General features: G+C 36.3%; 1 protein-coding gene across 2 annotated transcripts in view; it reads left to right on the plus strand.

Moving 5' to 3' along the window:
* ARHGAP18 (Rho GTPase activating protein 18) overlaps window positions 1–9,469 on the plus strand; it is a 124,569-nt gene extending 115,100 nt beyond the window's left edge. For both annotated transcript variants that reach the window (XM_081044484.1, XM_081044485.1), the window contains exons 13-15: window positions 1,932–2,056; window positions 6,638–6,699; window positions 7,940–9,469. In XM_081044484.1, coding sequence (XP_080900610.1) covers window positions 1,932–2,056; window positions 6,638–6,699; window positions 7,940–8,031 — 279 coding nt within the window. In that variant the 3' untranslated portion in view covers window positions 8,032–9,469. The remainder of the gene's footprint in view (window positions 1–1,931; window positions 2,057–6,637; window positions 6,700–7,939) is intronic.
* Window positions 9,470–21,917: the final 12,448 nt, after the last annotated feature.

Here is a 21,917-nt window from a genome sequence, read left to right on the forward strand (position 1 = left end):
TTGTTTCCCTACTGAGTGGACAAGGTGGACTGGGTTTTATGAATCCAGACTCAGTGCTTCAACTGCTGCTATTACAATTTTCCCTCCAGCATTCAGTCATCAGGGCCAGTCTATTGTTTTCTACCTCCTATGAGGAAACACATGGTTGAGGCCAGGCCAGCAGACAGAGTGGCCTCAGCAGAATATAAACTGTGAGGAAACCCATTAGAGAAGTGCGTGTAGCATAATCCCTGAGTTCTAAGATACACCATTGATTTAATAACTGCTTTGAAAATTTGAAAGAAAAAAAGGTAACCGCTGCCCGTGAAATGCCCCATCCATTGTAAGAAGCCATTCATTTCCAAAATGTTACAAGTGAAAATATGTCACGTAATTAAGGAAAAAGGTAAGGTAGTCTTATATCCTAGAAGCAAGATAGAGGTCAGAGACTAGACTAGGTATCAAGCCAAACTACATGCCTCAGAAATTGGAAGTCAGCAAACCAAACCAGTAGTTCAAGATGGATGGGAGAGATGAAGCAGGAGCTGAAGGGTCTGAGCATGGGTTAGGATTGGGACGTCCTTTAGGGATCAGGTTGTGTCCAGAATCCCCGGGACAAGTTAGAGAAGGACACTTGGAATGCAGTCTCTTACCCAGCCGACTAGTGAGTGGGCAGCGCCAAATGCTTTGTCTTTGCCCAGGTTGGACCCTTCACTGAGTGGTCAGGCGAGGGCAGCAGGGTGTCTGAGGTTGGTTCCAGGCCCTCTATGGTCTCTCTGCCCTTGTAACAGGAGTTTGTAGCCCTTTGGGGAGGTCTTAACACAATCCCATGTTCCCTTGTACAGTCTTACGCGGTATAGTTTCTTTTCTTTGGTATTCTCACACTACATCTCAGATGTTACTGAGAAGCAATTTGAAATCTTTTGGATACACCTACATTCTTATGCAGCCTGATTCTAAAGCCATATTATTTTTGTTGAACTTTGAAAAAAAATCACATTAATTCCATCTGTGGTATATCCATTGATTTATGTAAAAAAAAAATAGAAAAAGAAAAGAAAAAGCAATTCAAGACTATGTACATTTAAAAGAGTATATTGTGAGCAGAAAAATAATATTGTGCAATAAAGCACTTATGTCTTATTTATCTACTAGATAAGTAAACCTAGCACAATGCCTGGTACTCCGTAGATGCTTAATACATTTTGGTTGTATTAAACAAGGTATTAACACATTATCTTTAAATATCGGTGCATGCTGTTTGTTCTAGGGTCTGTTTAAGACATATGGCTATAAATAATATATTAGTATTTATTTTAGCAGAATGTGTAGGAATTAATCCTATTATTTCAAATGCCATACCTGATATGTTGATATTACAATCCTCAGAATATTTCATCGATACCCCCCACCTCCAAATGTATAAAACAGATTTAGAATTGGTCACTTAAATTCAAAGTGTATGATCATTAGCCAAATGAAAACAGACACAATAAAACGTATTAGAAAAGTATGTTTCATTTTTTTGATATTCTCAGGAATAAAAAGTTCTGTAATGTGCAGGTACGTTTTTAAAATGCATACATTACAACAGCACACAAAATAACTTTTCTGATTCAATTTCATAAATTGCTACATGAAGAAGCACCCTCTAGTAGATAATACTCAGAAATCAGCACTTAATATGGCAGTAATGGTTATTGCTGTCATTCTTTACATCTTTAAAAATAATTAAGCATTACTACACAGGCATTATAAAGTTCCCCTATCACCATTACGAGGATATTTGAGGTTTGATGTAATTTAGCAAATTACATTATACAGTAGTTAAGGTTTTTATGTAGTGAAGTAAAATGCATAGTAGTTAAGCACACTTACCATGTAATGCATTGTACAGAGTTACATGTTCCAGCTGCTGCCAGCTTTGTTCCAGTGTCATTATTGCTTTGCAGGCTGACGTTCCTCAGGGAGTGATTCGAGTGCAAGCTCCCCATCTTTCGAAAGTTTCCATGGCAATACAGCTTACTGAAAAACTAAAAGCCAGTGATGTACTTGCCAGGTTTCTCAGCCAAGAAAGGTAGAGGCCTGTTTTGTTTTAATTATTCCATGGTATAACTCATGCTAGCTCTCGCGCTCTCTCTCTCTCTCTCTCTCTCTCTCTCTCTCTCTCTCCCTTCCTCCGTCCCTCCCTCTCTCCCCCCTCTTTCTCCCTCCCTCCCTCCCTTCTTTCCTCCTTTCCTCCCCTTCTCTCTGTCTTTTCCATCCCTTCCCCCCCCTTTAACTATGGGTGTTGTGCATTAAATTTTTGTCTTTTCAGCAGAAAAGAAGAGCGGACTTAACAATTAGACTGTGGGAATGAGTTGAGTTCATTTGATGTAGTTTGTGTTCAAGTTGAGCCCATTTCAAGCAGGATGTTTGAGCATTCCTGATGTGCAGTGGGCTTGGCACATGAGACCACTCTTTCCAGAATATGTTGATTAGAGGTTAATTACGGTGTGTTAGGAAAATCACTAATTAGGATACTGTGGGAGTAAAACAAACAAAAGATACAACTTTTCTATAAAAAGTGCACAAAAATACTTAAATTTAAAAACAGAAGGTATAAAGAATTAAGAGAGGACATCTGGTCCCTTGAGCTCTAAAATCTCCAGGACAAAGCACATCATCCTCAGTAGGGATGCCCAAACCTTCCTTCCCTTTATCTGGCGGCTGATGGGGCCGGAAGATGTCTTTGAAAGCCATTGGCATCCCTCTGATGATAACAGAGCTTACACTTTCTAAGACATTTTGCAGTACATTTTCTTGAATTTTCAAGATTCGAACAAAAGTGTATTGGGTTTTTAGTTTTTATCCTCTAAATTCCTAATTTTAGCTAAAGTTATATTTCTAATGCTCCCCCCCATTTCCACTCATTGAAAATAAACTAATCTAAATTTTTTACAAGTCAGGGAAATCAGGAGTGTCCTTCAGTGCAGTGTCCTTCCAAAACCTGTCCAATTTTAATACAGTACCACCAGTATTTAATATGTCTTTGCTCTGTTTAAGTCCCTCTGCTAGATGTTGGAAGGGTTATAAAATATATTTTAAAGTATCTTCTCTCAGGGTTTATAAATTGGGAGAAGAGATGAGCCAGTGGAGTGAACAGATGGTGATGAAATAAAAGACAGGCTTATTGGTAATGTCGGGGCTTTCAGTAAGCTAGCGTAAACTTCCCTCTCCACACTCTGAAGTAAGTACGGATGTTACTTCTGTTTTACTGGTTAAGAAAGTAGAGACTTTGCAAGGTCATACATTTCATTTGTGGTGGAACGAATTCTAAATCGGTGGTTTCCAAAGCCTGTCCTTAACCATTCTCCACCTGGCTAGAGGTTTTAGAGACCATCACACATCTGGGGCCATTGGTGCAGAGTCTGGAAGTAGATGGCATTTCTCAGGATTAATTCCTGGGAGCAGTTGGAATGTTTCCAACATCCTTGCTTTCTAAAGGGTCTCTGATTTTCGATGAAGTCAATCCACTGCAGCTCTGTATACTCTCTGCTATGACTTACTAGATACCAACTGTTGCCATTCTTCCCACCAGGGATGACTTATCATCTTCTCCCAGAGTGTGTACCTGAAGATCTGGCCAGACTTCAGATATAAGCAGCTCTTCCAGGCTAGCCATGGTTACTTTACACAGCATTTACTTTCAGGACCCAAGTGCTCAATTTAGTCTACACTTTTGTTCTTCTACTTGCAGATAATACAAGAGGTGACTTTGAAGTTGTCCAATATATTCACCTGTGACTTTATTATTTAGGGTATCAAAGGACAGTGGTAGGCATATTATATAAAGTACCAACTTTGTGACAATTGTCCTCTGCATATTTGGACTTTCTGCTTGTGGTGCTTTCTTTCTTTTTTCTTTCATTGTTTTCTTTTTTCATAACACTTTTATTAAGATATGATTCACATACCATACAAGTCAGCCATTTAAAAGTGTACATTTTTACGACTTTTAGTATATTCATAGAAGTGTGCATCTATCACCGTCATCATTTTTAGAATATTTGGATGTTCTAAATTTTTTACCCCAAAAAGGAACATGCTATACAGTCCTCATTCCTACCCAACCTCTGCTTGTGATGCTTTTATTAAGTAAGCATTTGCTATCCCCTGGAGCAGAGTCTCTTCTTCTGTCTCCTCACTTCTCCCTAACCTGCTCCACCCAGAGGGAAGTCTGGTAAACGTCTCTGTTTATTTGCCCCCTTTTTTCCCTCCAGTCTTCAGTCCCTTTCCTTAAGCTTTGGGATGCTAGAGGCAGATGACCTAGATCCGAATGCCAGCTCTTCTTATTTCATCTGGGGCTAGTTTTCATAATTTTTTTTAAGTCTCAAGTTCCTCATTTGTAGTGGACCATAATAGGACCTCCATTATAATCATGTGATAATGAACTAGGAAAATGACCAGGAAGCACATAACTCTGGGCCATCTAATAACTGAAATTCTCAATAAATGTTTATATATTTTTTCTTCCACTAGTTTACTAGTTTACCCTTCTCCCATTTGCATTCTACCTGTAGGGGTGTTTGGAGACCCTTACTCTCTCCTTCCCTACTTGGTCTATTGAAGCCAAGAACATATGAATAACTTAAAATAAAATGTACAAGAAATTACACATTCACTCAGCAGTCTGTGATAAAGGCTGTTGCCATTTCTTGAATTAGGGATTTGTTGATTAATATTATGTAAAAGCGTGTATATACCAGGAAATCATTTCAGGTTTCTTTAAAGTGGAACACGAATATAGATAATGGAGAGCAATATCTGATGAGATTTTTTTTTTTAAATCTAGTCTTCCAAAACATTTAAGTTGCTTTTCATAGGAATAATAACTCTTTTTATACTCGTAATTTATTGGGTTAAGTACTATATGATAAATAAAAATATAATCAATTATTTCATTTCAAAATTAAGCATATACCACTTTGGGTACAAAGTCTCTTAGGGGACAAGTCAGCAGGTGACCTTAAGTGTGGAGACACATACAGCCCTAAGCGTCTAGTGTGCTATAGAGAGCAGATCAGATAGAGTTGGATAACCAGGTAAGTCATTAAATGGTTGGTTAGGAAAGCTTCTACCATACCTGCTATTTTTCATAACAGTTTAGATAAAAGTCAGACCTGGTTTTCTCTTCTCGGTTCCAGGCAATCTGTCTTCAGAGCCTTCTATCAATGATTCACTAACTTTTTCATGCCCCAGAATCCACTGTAGAGCATTTGAAAATCAGATTCTTGGGCTTCATCTAGACATATTAAATCAGTTTTCAGAGCTCTAGATCTGAATTTTTATCAAGTTTCCCAGGTAACTAGTATACAGAGGGTTTTGAAAACCACCGAATCTTACCAATTTTTATTGTTTAAACCTAATGTCTAGAAGAGGTTATTCTTTGAAGAGTTTAAACCCATAAGTGGATCCTTCTTGTAAAAGCTTCATGGTGAGTGTTTGCTTCTACATTGAGTGTACCTCTCGTATTTAGATCCCCAACACACGGAGGATTATGAACCGTGTCCTATTTTTTATGCTCATCTTGTATACCATTTGAGTTGTCAGCACAGCAAACCCATGATAAATGCTTATTGAATAAATGCAATGGGAAACCTAAGGCGCAAACATTTCTTTGTTTTTTTAAAAGATTTTAAATAAAATATAGCTAACATACAATATTATATTAGTTTTAGGTATATACCATAGTTATTCAACATTTACATACCTAAAGAAGTGATCATCATGGTAAGTCCAGCAACCATCAGACACCGTAACACACTATCACAGTGTTATTGACTATATTCCCCTTGCTGTACATTACATCCCTATGACTTATTTGTTTTATACCTGGAAATTGCAACCTCTTATCCCCTTTGACCTTTCCCACCTTTTTAATTTTTCAGTTATAGTTGACATTCAGTGTTATTTTATATTAATTCAAGGTGTACAGCATAGTGTTTAGACATTTATATAATTTAAGTGATTTCCCTGACTAGTCTAGTACCCACCTTGCACTATACATAGTTATCTTATTGCTGCCTATATTCTCTATGCTTTACTTTACATCCCCATGACTATTTTGTAATTACAATTTGTACTTCTTAATCCCTTTACCTTTTTGACCCTGTCCCTCAACCCTCATCCTATCTATCACCCTGATAAATCTAGTACCCATCCGACACCGTACATAGTTTTTACAATATTATTGGCTATATTCCTTATGCTATACCCTACATCCCCATGACTACTTTGTAGCAACCAATTTCAAATATTTCTTTTTATAGTTTTATGAGGACTTTTTTTCTCTCCATGTCAAGTAGATGATCGTATTAATAAGTTTATTGACGACTAAAATGTTACGTTGCTTTCCTTTTAATTTTACAAATTTAGATACTGATTTATTATTTTGCCTTCCAGTATATGATCCCATTTGTTTATTTTAATTTACAGGTGTGACATTTTTATTACCTATTAGGCACATTTAACAGATGGAAAATACAAATGCGTGATCATTACAGTGTGTCTAAGTTATGAATTTTCCATACAAGCTAGAATTCCCCAAGCACATTAAAGTGATTTACTTGCAAGCTGTCTGATGATACAACTAATCAGTTTGTTTTGTCCCGAATAGTGGGATTGCCCAGACTCTCAAGAAAGGGGAAGTTTTTTTATATGAAGTTGGAGGAAATATCGGTAAGCACATTTTTTGTCTTTATATTCTACATCATCAATGGTTATTATTTATATCTTTGGGAGGAAAGGAAATTAGTAGAGGGAAAATATAGCATACTGTAGATAGTCGATGAGTATTATCACGGATTTGTTTAGTGGTCTGCTCTTTCTCTTCAGACTCTGTTTGAGCTCTTTCTGTACAAATGCCCATCTATGTTGAACCTCAGCAAAGGCAAGTTCCCTAAAGTAGAAATAACTTCTCGAATGGTTAATGAAGTTTTTCAAAACTTCTTTCTCTTTTACATGCTTATGTCAACTCTTAATGAAGGAAGTAGTTGAGCTTATTTATTTAAGAGCAAGATAACACATTTATTATGGTACAGTACTAGATATTTTTAGCAAAAACAGAAGTTATTTTTGCTATTGTTGATAGCCTACTAAATAACACACACACACCCACACACACAGATAGACATATTGTTAATTTAGCAAATAAACACAATAAATTAATTCATTTTGACCATGTCTTATACTTTATTTGCCCATTTGTAATTATCAGTGGGTTGTACTCATCTGTTTATTAAAATTTTAAATAAACCTTTTCTCTGTTTTTTGACCCTTAATATGGTAAGGGTGAAATTGTTGACAGATAAATGAAATAGTGTTTATTTGAAAATAGTAATTGAAAATAGTTTAATGCAAGTTCGGTAGAATTTCTTTGTGAGACTTAAAATGTTAATAAATATTAAAAGTTGAAGACAGAAACATGAAGCCTCATTCTTAAAATTTAAGTGAACCACAATTCTATTAGGGACCTGGAATTGTTAACTTCATCAGTTAGGATTATTTAAACATTAATGTATATTTAAAAAATAGATTATTTAAATACTAATATTATATTCATATAAGCATATAATACATATATTTGGTAATAAATGTGACTTCTTACTTAGGTGGCTTCAAAAGCATTGCCACTCTTACTAAAGGTGAATAAGCTTTTCAAGAGTTTATTCTTTGAAGAGTTTAAATCCCATCATACAAAGTATTTTCAACTTCCTAAATTAATTTGAAACCTGTACATTTAGAAAAATACTACAAAATTGACTTTCCCAATATCTTTGGCCAAGTTTATAATATTATGGGAGATGAGAAAGGATGAAACATATTTGACATCTAAGACTTTAGAGTTAAACCAGTAAACTTAAGTTTAAAATTGTATCCAAATCGCCCCACTGTATTAAATGCAACGTCTCTTCAATAGGGGAACGATGCCTTGATGATGACACTTACATGAAGGACTTATATCAGCTCAACCCAAATGCTGATTGGGTCATAAAGTCCAAGCCATCATAGAAGACTTAAAGAAGACTGATGCTACAGATAACCACAGGACTTCCTTATGAATACTTGCTGGGTCAAGAGTATAAATAAAAGAAACAGCAAAACTCTTTTATTATTCAAATGTACCCAACTATTGAATAGTGAGTGACTCTCAAGCCTTAAAAAGTTATAGATTTGTGCTGCTGCCAGAATTATGTTAATTATTAATATTATTATTAGAAAACAAATATCTCTGGAGTGAGAAGAAAGGGGCTTAATTAGCTTGTAGGTTATTTTCGATACTCTGTGAAATGTGCCCAGATGTGACATCGTTTTTTTATATGAAATATACCCTTGTCCCTCTCACTTTTTTCTCTGAAAATCATATATACTGGAATATATGCTTTCTCACCGTTCTTGCCTCCTCACATCTGCCCTCCCCAATTAGGTTTGCTTTTTAATAAAAAAGATAACAAATAGCAGGTATGGCAAGTTGTGAAGACAGTACATCTTAAAACAGCCTGAATTCAGCGGTATTCCTGTGACTATCGAATGTTGAATATTCATTTCTGAACAAATGATTCAAAAACAATAACATCCTACTTCTCCCTGCTGTATCGCATGAAGTGATTTGCATTTTTTCAGTTCATCTGACATATGTGCACAGAACTGCATCCACTATCAAGCAAAGAGAACTGTCAGAATCTGCCAATTATTACTGAACCATTAAAGACTTACTAAGAATAAATAAAATATATCCATGTGGAATAACTGGATGACGGATACTAAGAGAGTAAAAGCCAAATCACTCCATGTATGCTGTACTCTTCTAAATGAAATTTAAAAAGTAGTAGCTAGCTTTACCCATTGTCATACTAGCAATATAAATATGCATGAGAGTATAATCCAGTAATGGTTGAGAATGTATTCTACCGAAAGAGGGATTTTTTTTCCTTTCACTCATAAATAAGTCTGCAGGAAGAGTTATTCTTCTGGGTATGACACAGTCATATGAACAAGCCTTTGTTTGTTTACTTATTTTAAATAATCAGAGTAAATTTATTAAAATGCTGCAGAAAGTACTATTCCCAGGGATTTTAATGCACAAACCATATTGTGACAAAAGATGAGCCTCTGTACTGTAAATAAGAAGAATGAAGTGAGAGAAAAATGTTTATTATTTTATGAGTTTAGAGTGTAGTAAATAAAAGGTGATGTAAATGAATGTTGCACAAACTGTGTTTATGATACTTTTAGTAGTACTTTAGGAAATTTTACACATTCTCAGAAACTCTTGATGTCATTCTAATTAGGAGAGAAAATGCTATTAATGAGAACAGTGATAAATTTTTAGCATATAATTATAAGAACAGCCTGTGGATATGATCATTTAAATGACTTTTTGGTGATTTGTGCCATTGCTTTTTTATTTAAATTTTTTTTATAATTAAATGATTTTTTTTCCTAAATTATTTTCTCTTGGAATTATTACTTTTAATCCTATGTGTGCGTGAGTGTACTAATGGACCACTTTTGTTGCTGTTGTTAAAAGCTACTTCTACTCTTATTGCTGCTGTGTAATTTTTAAAGAGGGAAGATGTGGGAGATATGAACTTGTTTCCTTCTTTACCTTTTTCTTAACAAATTTCTGTTCTTTAGGATTTTTCAAACCACACTGTATTTTCTTTCTGATTTTGGCCGTACACACACACACACACACACACACACACACACACACAGAGGGTACCAAAAAATGTATACACATTTTAAGAAGGAAAAAACTGTATTAAAATTGTAATACTCAATATATACCAATAACAAAAGATGAATACAAGCCATGTGTATACATTTTTTGGCATCCTCTGTGTGTGTGTATAAATTTCTCAGGAAACTGTTTTATTAATGGTTTAATTTATTGAAAACAATTAACAAATATAAAAGCAAAGTCAAGTTCTTAAAACATTTTTGGTACACAATTTCAAAAGATGAAGGAACGAATATAATGATTTAGATAAATGGTTTCCTATAGCATATGTCAACTAATTTTCACCATGTTTACTACTTGCCTGGGGAAAGGGGCACAAGAGGCTTTTGATAATGAAAAAATGCCAGATCTTGGTAAAGAAATATGAAAATGTCATTTTATTTTGAGTTTTTCTTAGAACTCATGGGCCACATTCATTGACATTGAATCCTATTGCATTTAAATAACCAATAAAGATGTCTATCTACACTTTTTAAAAAGTTTATTGGGGTGAGAATTATTGGTAAAGTTACATAGATTTCAGGTGTACAATTCTGTAATGCATCATCTATAAATCACATTGTGTGTTCACCACCCAGAGTCAGTTCTCCTTCCATTACCAAATATTTAATCCCCCTTACCCTCATCTCCCTCCCCCCACCCACCTTACCCTCTGGTAACCACTAAATTATTCTCTGTATCTATGAGTTTTTGTTTTTTCATTTGTTTGTTTTGTTCCTTTGTTGTTTTCAGTTTCATATACCACATATCAGTGAAATCATGTGGTTTTCTACTTTTTCTGTCTGACTTATTTTGCTTAGCATAATAATCTCAAGATCTGTCCATGTTGTCGCAAATGGCACTATTTCCTCTTTTCTTATGGCAGAATAGTATTTCATTGTGTACACTGTTGGTGGGAATGCAGAGTGGTGCAGCCATTATGGAAGGCAGTGTGGAGGTTCCTCAAAAAATTACGAATAGAATTACCATATGACCCAGCAATCCCTCTCCTGGGTATCTACCCAAAAAATCTGAAAACATTTATCCATAAAGACATGTGTGCTCCAATGTTCATTGCAGCTTTATTTATGGTACCCAAGACATGGAATCAACCAAAATGTCCTTCGATAGATGATTGGATAAAGAAGATATGGTACATATCTACACTTCTAAGGAGGAGAAACTTGATAATATAGAGCCTCCAAAGTAAATGCCCTGGAATTAACCCAAATGCTTTTTTTCTGTAATTTTTGTTTTCTAGTTAATTTTAAATCTCAGGGTAGATTAGTTTTAATCTGTTTGTGTGTGGGGAGGAGCGTGGAGGGAGAAATAAAAACAACAAATATATTTGCTTTGAGTCTCAAACATCCTGACTCTTAAAGGAGTTGCTGGTGAAAAGAGCTGATATTTATAGAAAACGGGTTGCCTATTAATATTTCAGGGATGCTTCATCTTTTCCAAAGGGGTTACTGTAATTCTTTACAGTTACACAGTATTTGTTTAATGCTGCTGTAGAATTCACTGTACACTCCTTGCTAGCACACTTTGGGAAAAGCAGTTTATTTTATTGACTTCATAGCATTTTTCATTATTGCCTTTTCCTACTTTTCTTTAAACTGGGTTGCACTTTGAACCGCATTGTCCTGATTTCTTATCTGCCGATCAGTAGGTGGCAGTATTGCTTAGGGATTCCTTTGCAGCTAAACTGGAAGGTTTTGAAAGGAACTTGAGTTCATAGGTAAGTGCTTCAGATTCAGTGCACTGCTTCGGCAAGGCAGTTCCGTAAAAACACCATGGATCTCTCACTTTAATCACTGGTTCTGAAAATTGTAAATAATGATTCATTTCAGAGTTGCAATGTTCAGTCTATTAGTCTGCTTTTGTCCTTAACCTATTGAATGGAGGAGGAGAGACATTTTTTCTGAGCCAGAATTAGACATTTTAGCAATATCTATTTCAAACAGAAGGCTCATAATGAGGAAAGACAGTGAACCAGGGAGGTAAAAAGAGGAACATCTAAGAGAGGACCTATGACCTCTGTCTTTATTTGATTATATGAATATACAAATTTGTTCATTCAACCACTGTTTACTGGTCACCAACATATATGGGCCAGGCATGGTCTACCTTGAGTACATCAGTGAGCAAAATAGCTCTGCTCTCATAGAGTTTACTTTCTAGTGAAGGGAAACAAATAATTCAAAAGAATAAGTAAATAAAATTATTTGTATGTTGCAAGGATGGAAGTGCAGTGAGTGGAGACAGAAAAAAAATAAGCAGAATAAATGGGACAAAGAGTTGAGGGATAGTATCATCGGGTTTGTTAAATATCTAATAACTGAGCAAAAACTTGAAGAAGTGAGGAACTTGCCACATGAATATCTAGAAGAGCATTCCAAACAGGGAAAAACTAGAACAAAGGCCCAAAGGAAGGAATGTACCTGGTTTACCAAATATTAGCAAGGAAACCATGGACCAGTGAAAGTAAGAGATAATGTTAGATGAGTAACGGGTGGGGATGGGGGGTGAGACCATGGAAGACCCAGTATTAGGCGACTATAATTTATTCAAATCAGGGCATTTTTGAGAGTGAAATGGCACTATCGGTGAGGGTCGTAACTGTGGAGAGGTAAGAAGTGGTAGATACTGGATATGTTTTTGAAGGTAGAACCTACAGGATATCTGGTATGAGAAAGAATGCATTTTTAATTGAGAATAACCACAAGATTTTTGATAATGAGCAATTGGAAGGATGGAGTTTCCAACAGCAGAAATAGGGAAGGTGAAGGTCATTCTAACGGAGGAGGGATTCAGGATGCATTGAATGTAAGGTGCCTCTTGAACACCCAAGTGACAGTGTTGAGTACACAGTTACCTGCAGAAGTGTGGAGGGACGTCTGGGCTGGAGCCATCGGCAGGTAAACGGGCTTTTAACTTTCACCATGAGCTTGTGTGAGATCACCAAGGAAGGGAGTGTGGATATAGTAGCGAAAATCTACTTGGAACTACCAAACATTAGAGGTTAGAAAGAAGCAACCAGCTTAAAAGAAGGGACCATTGACATAACCAAGAGACTGTGACATGCCAGAAGCCAAATGAAGAAAGGCTATCAAGGAGAGTGGAGTGATTATAATATCAGATCCTAATTATAGCTCAAATGAGCTAAAGGCTAGGAGGTGATTCTAGATTTATCTATGTAGAGGTCATTGTTGACCTTGCTGAGCGATTTAGGTAAAGTGATAGGGATGAAAAAGAATCAAGGACTGTGAGTATGGACAAAAATGACAAGTTCTGTGACACAGGGAACAAATAAGTGAGATACTAGCCATCAGAAGAGGTAGGAGGTGTTGGACAGGGGTCCTCAAACACTGGGTTAATCAGTTTTTTTTTTTTTTAACTTAATGCAGTTAAGCATTATTTTAAGAGGATGACATGGGTACTGGAGCCAGACCACCTGGGTTAACTAATGTGACCTAAGACAAATTGATTGCTTATGTCATATTTTCTACTTTGTATAATGATAATTAAGGGAGTATTTATTTCTTAGAACCTTACTATATAGAATAAATCTATATAAAGGGCTCAGCAGTAGTCACTCCTGATAATAAGTGGTCAATAAACTTAAGTAATTTTATTAGTGGTAGTATAATCAATGTTAACGATTATAAATGTTATCTCTACCTCATTCGGGGTTATTGCTTCCAATGGCATATTACTTTTCCACCTGGAAATCAGTGACATTAACTCTTCTTCAGGGTATCTGTGGCACTGTTAAGGACACAGAAATAATTCCAGAACATTTCTATTTCAAGTGAGGTCAACTCAACTTTAAGTATGACTTATATCATTTAAGGTAAACAAACTGGCATAAGGGACACAGATCTCTGCCTGCATCTCAGACTAAAAGAGGTCCCACTTCATTGTCATGGTTTTTCTGGGTTAGTAATTATTTAAATCTTATATGTAATAAATATAGCAACAAAAATTTTCATTTCAGTTGGCTTCACATTTTAAAATCTGGAGTTGGCATCCAGCTTATTTTTTAACTTCTGGCCTACAGTATTGCATGGGGTAACCTGACTCGGGTAGAAAGGGTTTCGTATGAAACCTTAGAACTTCTTTTGAAGGGTTTCATGAGTTATTTTCACATGTAGCTGCATCTGGTATGAGAGAAACAGATTGGTTGCAAGAAAAGTGCTACTGCTATGGTATTTCCATCTAAAACCAATAGACACTGGCTTTGTCACAAGCAAGCCTTTTATCTTGAGATTTGAAGTCTTGATTTTTCAACCAAAGAAGCTCAGATAAGCTTCAGAGAAAGCAGCCCTGCTCTCCGCTGTCTTACTCTTCTTTTGATGTTCACCCTTCATTGCAACCAGGCAGCTCAGTTCTGTCTCTTGTTGCATCTCCCATAACCTTTACAAAATGATGGCTTTCATGTAATCTCTGTCTTAAGGCACGTTCCAGGACCAAAGTGAACAGGAATTTCCCCTGGAGAGAAGTTCATAAGGAGAGTTACAGAGAGGGGCCCGATTCTGAATAGTCAATCAGTTAAAATTTTCTTTCACTTGACAGTAGCCTTCTTACAAATACAAAAAGGCAATGATTTAATCATTATTTATTCCTTTTAAAACTCTTATTTCAATAGGAGAATTCTTGGGGGCATCTTAGCTTTGGTTGCCTGTATCACCCAGTTTGTATTTGGCAAGAGAGAATTTTACAGAGAACACACAAATTAACTATTGAGAGATTATTATGCATTAGCTTTGTCCAGGAATCCCGAAACACATTCTAGGACATGCCTCATTCATCTTTATGCTTGTCCTCATGTTAAGGAAGGGGGAGGAATTAGCATTCTTGATGGTTAAGAAATTATTAGGTATTATTCAGTAATGCCTTAAAGTATACTGTGAGTTCATTAGAAATATTATGATTAGGCATACTTTAAAGTTTCAGAAATAAACATGGCTATCCATTTATTCCACTTTGTTCCCCTCCTTTCTTTTTCTTTCCAAACATTTTACAGCTTACTGTGTGCTGCACTGGTGTGGTTTATATTGTGGTGGAAAAACCAATCATATGATGCTTTTCCACAGGAAATTCGATTTAAATTTTGGGATAGCATTGATGCATGCTGGCGATAAGGAATGTATTTTCAGCAAATGAACTCTGACTAGAGGGAGGCAGAAATAGTTGCAATTAACTGTGGAGCATAGAAAAAAGACACCATTAATTGGATAACTGTGAAAGGGGGCGCTGGTGTTTAAACTGGAAGCCCAGTTAGGATATCAAAGATTAGACCAGGCAAGAAAGGATGAAACTCAGAACTAGGTCTATGGCAATGAAAATTAGTGAAAATGGGTTATATTAATATTGCAGAGTTGGCACATGATGATGTTATTGGGTGTAGAAGAATGAGAGAGGAAGATGTTAAAGACTCTTAGGAGAAGATGGTGGTGCTTTTCAGAGTCTCAGAACAGGGAAACTACTGGTTTGGGATGAAGGGATTGGGATGAGAGAGGGGAGTATTATAGATGTGAAAGGGAGAAAAATGAGGATATGTTGAGCTTGACGTGTGTGAAGAGCCTGAATAGTTAGAAATTAGACATCTTTAGGTAACGTTTTCTTGAAAGGTATATATTCAGAAAATATTTGCATGGAGGTGATAGGTAAAGCCGTTAGAGCAAAAGGAGTGGTCCCCTGAGAATGTGAGGACAAGAGAGAGCTAAGAACACTTTTGTGGTATGTTTCCCTTTACTTAAGGGATGGACAAAGAAAGAGATTGTTAGAAGGAGCAATTCAAACCATAGTAGTGGTGTCAGAAGAGTGAAAATCATAGATGCCAAGAAAAACAATAGGTTTAGAAAGGAGGAAATGGTCCACTATGGCAAATAAGAGAAATAAACCAGACAAAGTAAGACTGAGTAGACATGATGGGAGCTGAAGTTTATAAGTTCAGAGCCTATCTAGACAGTAGGTTGTTTTGGAGTGATGGGAACAGAAGCCTATTGCAGTAAGCCAAGATATCAATAAGGATTGGAAGTTATGAATTTAGTTGGGATTGTAGGGGAGGGGGCAGAAGGAATAAGGTTTACTAAGGTTTTCTTTTTTTTCCTTTGGTATTTTGTGGAGGGGAAACTTGATCGTAAAATAGTTTTCATATATAATTTCTAATATCCAATATTACTTGAATTTCTATAGTTAGTTAATTCAAGAGCTTCTTGTTCTATTATTTAAACCATTATTCAAAATAATTGAATACTTTTTGAAGAAAATTGACCATGCTAAAGGTGAAAAATTCTCCAAGAATTGTGCCAGTCCTTAGGAGAGATCATTCATTTTATTTTTATGATTTTTAAATTTAAGCCTCTTTCCAAAGTTTAAACAAATTATTTTAAAATAAGTTTGTTTGACAGCTGGTCTTAAAGGGGCTCATAACTCTAATATATTAAAGATTGTTCCATGTTAGCAGCTTTTTAGAAAATAGCCTTAGTTGGAAGATGACACTCTGTCCCTCATTGCTTTTCTGTGTTGCCACATATAATATGAGTCATTGCTTGGCTAACTACAATCTATATAGCAAAACCTGAGCGATAGATAACATAAATTGAGAAATATGATGCTATGTAAAACAAGATTTAGGATAAGTGTTAAAAGTTTGTTTCTAACTCTTAACTATTGAGAGGTTGTATAATTTTGTTCTTCAAATTTTTTCGCTTACATACCCTTTAAAATGATTTTTATAAACTATGTATATCACCTTGCGCGATTTTTAATAGAAGTCTAAAATTTTTCATAAGTTTAAATAATTGCAAAGGACATTCTAGTACTTAAAAATGTTTCAAGTGGAATTTTAATACTACAGTGACTTGATATCCTGGTATCTGTTTAAAAAATGTATGAAAGCTTTTAATTGATAGCCAAACATTTTGCATTGTTCCTTTCTTCCTTGAACTCCTATTTCCATTGTGCTGCCTCCTTAGAAATTTATCCTAACTTAATATATTCAGTAGTACAGATGGATTACATTTTTCTACAACAAAATAAGTAAGTTATAGTTGATCAAACAACAAAAATATATTGCAAACTTTGGTAAAGTTAATAAATACAAAATTGCAATTTAATTGAAAATGAGGTACTTCATAGGGTTTTTAGTTGTTTTTTTCTCGATTTTATTATCAATGGATAGATATTCCTAATAAATTTAGCATCAATTCTACTTCAATTTTTCAAATATAGGCACTGAGACACTTGTTGACATACAAATGCAAATAGAAATTTTAAAATTTAATTATAGCAGAGATCTAGTTTTTTAATTCCTTTTTAATTTCTTTTTAAGTTTATAATATGCCCCAAATCAGAGTAATCCATCATCAAAATTATTTGTGATGATCTGCCAGGTAATAGGTCCTTCTTTATAAATATTGAAAGCAAGCAATTTAAAACAGTGTGACTTACATAGGAATTTGTTATCTAGCTGTTACAGTAATCCATTTTGTCAGTGTCTGAGAAGTATACCAGATAATGACTACTGCCCATCAGAATGGACATGGTATTTCACTGCAGACCCGGGTCTGCACCAGACCAGTGTATATCAACTAAAAATCGTCCCAAATGAGAGTGAAGAGGCATTTGGGTAGAGAGAAACTGATATGTGTATTTGAGATGTAAAAGTGGTTTCTCAAACTTTTACACCAAGATGTATCTAAATACAAGATACATCTAAGTGCATTTTTTTTTTTTATGGAACTGTCAGAATAATTTGGTTAGGGAACTACCTATGGAGGCAATAATAAAGGATAAGGAAAATTAAGTTCTCTAGGGAAAGAAATGCAAAGACTAAGATTCCAGAGATATATGGTGAGTGAATAAAAATTAGTTCAAAAAATAAAATTAAAAACTTTCAGCCTCAGGACAACATACAGCCATTCAAGAATAAAGATCCTTTGGTGTCTGACCTCAAACTGTAAGAAGAATTTGCAAAGCTCTGAATGGGTGCCAAGGTAGCAGATGACTGCTAGGGATGGTAAGTCCATGGTAAGTACAAAGCCAAGGATTTAGGAGAAACGTTAAGCAAATTTAAAATAAAATGTCTTACCCTGGGTCTGAACTTCAAATAGAAACTTGATAAACGCTATGTAAGTCATTCCCTGAAGACGCAGACCCAGTGAACTGTTGTGGCCAGAAAACATATTCAGCATCTAGGCTTATTAGAAGAAATGCTAAAACCCAGCAGAGACTACACTCCATAGAGTTATGGTAAACCCATATACGTGAAGTCTGGATCCAGTAAATAAAATATGTTATATGAAAACCCTTTGTGAATTGTGCACATTGTTTTGCGAATATCAGTTGTGATGATGGCCATGGTGAGGATGCTGCTTTAGTAGAACCAGAGCAAGTCCAGAGTAGGGCTTGCACTAATGGCATGAGGAATTCTGTCATTTGGAAAAGATGGTAACTCTTCAGCTTGAACATGTGAAGACTGAGGTAAAATCATTACAAATTGTTACATTGTGTAAATTGTGGATTTGTGACTGTGAGGTGAACATTAAGTGTTAAAGTAGATAATACAGCCAGGAATGAGATTGTCAGTGTATTGAGGACAGAGTCTGTTTTTTTTTTTTTTTCCATGTGGTGTTTCCGGTGTTTACTATAGTAATTGGCACTTGGTAGGTGCTCAGTGAATGTTTGTGGCTAATAAACACTTGGAGCTGATGTACATTTAAGTAGGATTCTAAAATGATTCAAAGAAGATAAGCAAGTTTAGTCATGATGGAGGCATAATTAGCTATAAGACACTAATATTTTTGTCATGTTTAAAGTTGTCATCAGGGAAGAGGTCTGTGTCACCCCATTAGGTACTTGGCAGGACTCTGGACCAGGTGGCAAGAGGTATTGTCCTGAGTGGCCAATTTTCTATTTAATTCATTTGTTGGTCTTATACTTAGCATAGGCAATAGATGCAAATATCAATAAAATACAGATTATCTCCTCAATAAATAATAATCATGTTATTAGCTTTATTAGATTTTAAAGATGTTTTTAGATTTATTGGGTAATTACTTCGTACCAGACAATGTGCTGTGTGTTTTATACACATTGCCATTTAATTTTAACACCACACCTAAGAGGGTGATATTTTCATCCCCTATTTTGTCAGTGAGAAACTTTCTCCACCAGGTGAGTTAAGTGGCTGCACCAGGACTTCAAACTGACGGCAAAGCACATGCCACTCCCAATGTGCCATGTTTATAATGCAATCCAGGAGCTAAAACTAAAATTCTCTGGAGATGAGAAAGAAGGCGATATCGCATCCCTTGACTAAGAAAGAGATGTCCTGATGAGATGGTGCTGAGTTGGTCTGTGTGGCAGGTCAAGCCTGTCATGCTGAACACCTTGTAGGCTCTGTAGTTGTGCAGGTGAGTGACCACACTTGGCGAGTTGTCATTCTGTGACTATATGCATGAGGTTTAGTCAATTTGCCAATTGAGACTAATTCAACAATATAGCACTGGGGATCTTTGAAAGATAATAATGCTATGATTTCAAATGATTGGCTGCGATTAAAAGATACTCAAAATACCCCAGGACCAGACTTCCATGACATGTAAATCAGCACCCACATGGGTGCCCTGGTAAGGAGCCAGCACAAGCCAAAGAAGCTCCCTTCTCTGAACATCTGTAACTAGATGTCATCTTGTTATCTTTACTAAGACCCATGTCCTTTGAGTTTACCACGTAAAAGATGATTTAAGATCTGAATCTAAACATGTATTCTGTCCAATTCCCAAGCCTCGTCCTTGAAGGCTGTGTCTGATTTTTTTTTTTTTTTCTCCAACAGGTAATTCCAGAATCACCTCTGGGTGTCCACCATGAGGAAACCCAGAGGAAGGAAAGTGGAAAAAACGGCAGATTGCCTAACTGGCTGAGTACAGCAATCAGATGATAAAGAGAGGGGAAAAGTAGGCTGGACACTCTTTGGGAATCCTACCAAATTCACACTTTCCCTTCCCTGAGGCATCTTGTGGTGTGTGACTTGCCACATCTAATTGGACTAAGGGTGGACACTTGACTTGAGATGGATAGTCAGTTTTTCCTGGGAATGGAGAATTCCGACTGCGTATCCTCTTGTTAGCCTCCATATCCCAAGTTGGAATTGTACTTGGGACACTCAGAGTTTCCTTATTCCATCACGGGGACATAACAGAGAAAGGAAATTTTTCCAAAATTAAGGCAAGGGACTTGTAATTGGTAGGCAATGGGGAGCCATGGAACTCTTTTTCATACAAGAGTGACACGTAATCAATCACATCTAATCTGCCAAAGACATTTAATATTTCTGAGTTCTAAAAATTGCTAAATTCATCTTTATGACAGCCATTCTGAGTGCTTTCTCTAATGTACTTTGCCTAGATGAAACCACAGTTCTTTTCCAGAGGATTAAATGCACTCATCTCCGCCTGAATTCACAAGGCATCAAAAGGGAAGACGTCAGCCAGGTGCCTCTCCCATTTTCCTCCTTTCTGAGGAGGCTCCATCATGTAGTCAAACCTTCCTTTTCTTATACTTGACTTACACTTATTCTTAGGCTTTTGGAAAATTTGATTCTCTCTCTCTCTCTCTCTCTCTCTCTCTCTCTCTCTCTCTCTCTCTCTCTCTCCCCCTCCACCTCAACCATATACAATTTATAAACCGTGGCCATCCAAATCTGTTGGAAAGCTTGGAAACATTGGCTCTCTTAGTCTTGATATCTAATAAATTGTCTTCAGAATTTTATTTGTTGACAAAGCCATCTTGTTATTTTTAAGTGGTTCTTTTCCATACCCTGACAATGCCCTCTAGAGAAGGCTGCAAACAGCTTTTGACCACTTTTCATTTAAGGAGGGTTATTGTGGCTGCGTTTTCATAGAGAGGGCAGGTGCAGGTCTGAGAGTGCAGCCACTGTTCTCATTTACTCTTCCCGTCCTTGTGTGCTGTTGAATTCCTGGTGACAGTGAGCCAGGCACTCCAGGAAATGAGCTTCTCTTGGCGCATTCATACTGTCTTTCTCTCTCCATTTGGCTCCTCCCTATGCCGTCCCTTGCCCGCTTTTTGTCCGTGGTTTGCTAACACACACGTCCTTGCTTGAGTCATAGGTTAGTATATTCTGTGTTTGGTAAAGAAGACTTGGTATTGACCCTAATATTCCTTGAGCTGCTTTCGTGCTGGCCTCTTCCTTCCCTCCCTTACCTTTTAGGATGCTTTTTGCAACTCCTTGAAAGGTATTGGACTGATAAAGAAGAAAAAAAGGCTACAGCCATTAATAACATTAGTAATAACAATAACAACTATTTGAGCACTTACTCTGTGCCATGCACTCTGTGCCAAGCACATTGTAAGCACTTTCTAATTAAATTCTGACCCACGTATGAGATATTTCTATGATTACGTCAATTTTCAGAAAGACTAGCTGGGACTCAGAGACTTTGCCAGTGGCAAACCTAGTAAGTGACAGAGCCAGGACTTGAACCCATTTGTCTTGCCCAAGTCTATGCTTCTATATACAATACTAGTATAACTCATTGCTTGATGACACTACAAAAAACATTTCTGAGAATCCTCAACATTGTTTCATAATATTTAGTCTTTGGCAGCCAAAAGTCCCAGTGGTGATTTTGTTTGTTCTTGTTCCACTGTTGTTGAAATCTGGGATCTTACGTTCTCTCTGAGCTCAGGGTCATCTCTTATCTCCTTTAGCTGGAAGTATTTACACACATATCTTCTTGACCTGATCAGACTGTGTGGAGGCCAGCTCTGTATTCCACTGTGCTATGTCAACATTTTATTGGTTTTTGAATACCTTGTGTCAGATATAATAGATCCCTTATTTCCTTTTAAGCAGTATCTCTGTAATCTTGTGTTACGAATGGATAGCTAAGTCTGATTCAGAGTAACGATGCCAGTAGCCAGCACAGTTTATCTGCCCAACATGGTGCTTTATGTGTATTCTCATTGAATCATTGCATTAACCAGCTAAGGTTGATAACAATATGATCTTTATTTTACAGGGAGGAAACTGAGGTTCAATATAAAAGCAAGGCACTATCACTTAGATTACTGCACCTTTTTTCCCAACTGGTCTTTTCACATACCCTCTTGCTCTCCCATTCTTTTTCCACATTATTGCAAGAGT

Source organism: Rhinolophus hipposideros, assembly GCF_964194185.1.
Source record: "Rhinolophus hipposideros genome assembly, chromosome: 3".
In the NCBI taxonomy this organism is placed as follows: Eukaryota; Metazoa; Chordata; class Mammalia; order Chiroptera; family Rhinolophidae; genus Rhinolophus; species Rhinolophus hipposideros.